This window comes from Nanorana parkeri, unplaced genomic scaffold (assembly GCF_000935625.1).
Source record: "Nanorana parkeri isolate BGI_ZX_2015 unplaced genomic scaffold, ASM93562v1 scaffold1629, whole genome shotgun sequence".
In the NCBI taxonomy this organism is placed as follows: domain Eukaryota; kingdom Metazoa; phylum Chordata; class Amphibia; order Anura; family Dicroglossidae; genus Nanorana; species Nanorana parkeri.
In genome coordinates, this window is record NW_017307897.1 from 308,989 (window position 1) to 312,694 (window position 3,706).

A 3,706-nucleotide genomic window follows, 5' to 3' on the forward strand; every position below is an offset into this window, starting at 1 on the left:
GGTCAGGGTTGTTGTGCCTCGTCCCTGCTTCCTACCTGACAGGAGGCCGGCCGCCGAGGAGCGGGTAAGCGCCATCTTGGCTGCAGTCGAGGCCGCGGTAATCGGCGGCTGGCGGGTAAAAAAGTTGCAGAGGGAGGCAGATCTGGGGTCACCGTGGGTGCTGTGGGTCCTCTGCTCCTTGGGCATGAAGGAATTCAGGGCATAGAGTTCGTTAAGACGTCGGTCCGGTTCAGTGGCTGCAGAGCTCTCCTAGTGCGTGTGCTCACGGCGCCATGTCCAAGCCACGCCCCCGGCACTGCCTAATTGATACAATGCCGTCTTCTTCAAGCACTTTGTCCACTCTTATAGGGACAGACACCTGGGCGTTTTGGCTTTCAATCCATACACTTGACCTAAAATTGCTTCCCATTCTATAGTGAATGGACCATTAGAAGTAGGGCAGTGCCACAACCATTGCAATGGATTTAGGTACGTGCTGTAGTTGTCTTATCACCAGCCTTGTTTATCTACGAGCAGTCCACTAAGCACAGACCTTCCTTTATACTATTTGTGATTGTAAAATATACCTGAATATAACAGCCTCTACACTACAAAAATCCATTGCACGATCAAGTAAAAGTAAGGGTTTGGACAGACCAAGAGGTGAACTGCATTTCAGATGGAGCTCTACCCCGCCTTGACAGCTTTGGGGCACTCGTGGCAGTTTCATTCATCTCTGTAGATTAATAAATCTCTGTAGATTAATGAAGGTGCCAGTCATACCATAGCATGGGTAGCATCCGGGCCCAGAGTTTGTGATGTATAGAACAGTGACAATATTGAGAGTAGTTTGGGTTTCCTATTTAAATTGCAGGTATATAGCTGACTTCTTAAAAGGAAACTAATGCAAATAAAGTAATACATACGTATTGCAGCCAGCTGTGTTTGGTGGTTGTTTGTATTTTCAGAGCGGCACTAATTGTAGAAAGTTGAAATCATTAGCCTGCCTTCTACGTTAATTTGCTCAGTATTCTTTTAGTTACGTTATATTTTCTTATTAGTTTAAATACTAAAACTTTACATATTTCTATTTATAATTTTTACCCTTTTATGAATAATGTCCACTCAACACACAAAATGAATAGGCTCGTGTGTATGTGTATAGATCTATATATATATAGATCTATATATCTATATAGATAGATATATAAGTTTTTTAGCAAGTTTTTTAGTTCAGTGAAACGCGCGTTCGACGCTCGTTTTTATACCTCCCTGGCGGTATGATATATATATATATTTTTTTTTTTTAATCATGACTGATTCAATGCCACCTATTTTTGTCCTCAAAAAAATTAAAACTTTTGCATAAAATATAAAACCCAAAGAAAATGTATACAAAAACACTGCATTCTTTTTAAAATGAATTTAGGTAGACACAGAAATCTTGGGAAACTTGCAATGGTTTCCTTCATTGTGATATGTATTGTTGAGCCTCTGATGTTTTTTGTTCTTCCAGGAGCAGCTTCCAGAGCTCCATGTGCACTTTCAAGCCCAGAGTTTTCATACCTCTATGTATGCATCATCTTGGTTCCTGACTATTTTTTTAACAAGTTTCCCACTACCGGTTGCCACAAGACTTTTCGATATTTTTATGTCTGAGGTGAGATGGCAAATATGACGCCATGAGTCATTAAGAGTCCTAGCCACTTGTTTGTCTAAACTGCTTTTCATCGCTTTGTTACACATGTGCAAACAAGCTGATTCACAAGCACTTGTTTAATGCTGCAATTTGGACTGTCAGTGAATGGGTATAATCTGCTGATAGGTGTTCATTTCCTCACTCCAGCTGCATTGTTTTGACTAATACTGGGAAATGGTCTGAAGCTGCAGTATAGGTAACCAAAGGACAAACCAAACATGGTGTTCTGTATTTTGTTGTGGTGAAGAATGAATTTGCATGTGGAATATCAGGAAATGTGGGTACAGTTAGATTACTTTTTCCGAATAATAGAGATTGACAGAGAGATGCACCTAATCATCTGGTAACATCACATTTGCCTGTCTGGAATTAAGCTGTCAGTCACTTTCTGCTGCTCAGTGCTGCAGTGGACATTTGCTGCTACATATAGATACATATAGTGTAAATAGTACATTATTTTCCCACCTATCCTGTGCTTCATAAGAATATTAGATGCATTCTTCGTGGGAGTAAACGGAGGCTTTAAGGCTTGAGGACCTTAGTAGAGAAAGCTACGTGCCATAGTTGGTGTGTTTTTCCATTTCACTTTTAAGCCATCTCTCATTGTGCATTCTTGGTAATATGAAATCAGCAGACCTGTGTGAGTTCCTGCAGTGCTGATGTCCTTACTGTGCTAAAAATGTGATATGATTTCCCCTTTTGGAGAGATTCTACATTACTTCCTGTCCTGGGGGAGATCTCCCCAGTCAGGTTACAGGCATCCATAAAAACCTGACTCCAGCCTTTCCCCATTTTAAAATCCAATTTTTTTCAGACATTTGGCTTTAACTCTTTACTTTTAACTTAAAACAAAAATGATGGTTTGACTGATTTTTCAAGTGAATGTTTTGAAGAATAAGTTGCATCTAACGTGCCTAATTGTTTAACCAGCGTGTCTGGTTGTAGAGGAGTGTAATTTATAGCATGTTTATATAAATGTTAGATACAGTAGATTTTAGCAGTGTTTCTTATGGGATGTACAGTACTATCTTATTAACAAGTATTATCATTATTATTATACAGGATTCATATAGCGCCAGCAGTTTGTGCAGCGCTATAAAATATGTGGGTGAATTCTGTCATAGTACAGTGTTTAATATGTTATTAGCAATGTAGTTTTGTAGTATGCCACTGAGCTCTTTCACATATGCCTCATGCCACTGAGGACAGGGTGTAGTAATGGGCTGCTGCAGCTGCCTATCAAATTGCTGGGAGGTGGGAGGAAGCGCAAACAGGGGCGTGACTTGTTGAGAACTGTGCGTTTCAGTGGACGCACACAGCTCTGCTCACTTCCTGGCTGGAAACCCACACACAGATGTCTACTTTGCAACCTGCTTGGCAAAGGAGACGCCCATAAATAACACTGGAGGGGCCATGGTATGAAACGCGGAAAAAAAAATAGGGCAATTTAAAACTAAAAGAAAAAGCTCATTAAGTGTGGGTCTACAGTGCTGAATTAAAAACAAAAAAGGGTTTAATATCAGTGTATTTGTATGGTGTGTACAGGTTCCAATATTTCAGACCATTAGGGTTTAATCATCAGTTTTCAATAGTGTGACTTTGCATATTTCAGGTTACTGTTGCCATTTCCAGTTTATGTAGGATATTCTATGCTAAAATATTAGTTTTTAGTTCTGTATCTATTTATTTATTTTTTTCTTAGGGTTTAGAGATTGTTTTTCGAGCAGGCCTCGCTGTTCTCCAGATGAATCAGACAGAGTTAATGCAGCTAGATATGGAAGGCATGTTACAGGTATGGAACAGAATTTTAAAACAGGTTTTAAAATGATTTGTATAGGTTCTTTATATCTTTAACATAATACATTTAATGTAAGACCTTGCACTACATTGAATTATACCATTGTTCCCTTTACTTTTTTGTGTAGAAGTCTCTTCTTATGTTTGTGATTGGTCCAAGTTGTTTGTACATATTTGGATTGATCTATGCAAAGATTTATATATATATATATATATATATATCTTATATAT

General features: G+C 38.9%; 1 protein-coding gene across 1 annotated transcript in view; it reads left to right on the forward strand.

The window, feature by feature from the left end:
• LOC108799089 (ecotropic viral integration site 5 protein homolog) overlaps positions 1-3,706 on the forward strand; it is a gene marked incomplete at its 3' end in the record, with an annotated part of 111,929 nt that overhangs the window by 78,306 nt on the left and 29,917 nt on the right. The window contains exons 7-8 of the mRNA XM_018570913.1: positions 1,496-1,639; positions 3,381-3,493. Coding sequence (XP_018426415.1) covers positions 1,496-1,639; positions 3,381-3,493 — 257 coding nt within the window. The remainder of the gene's footprint in view (positions 1-1,495; positions 1,640-3,380; positions 3,494-3,706) is intronic.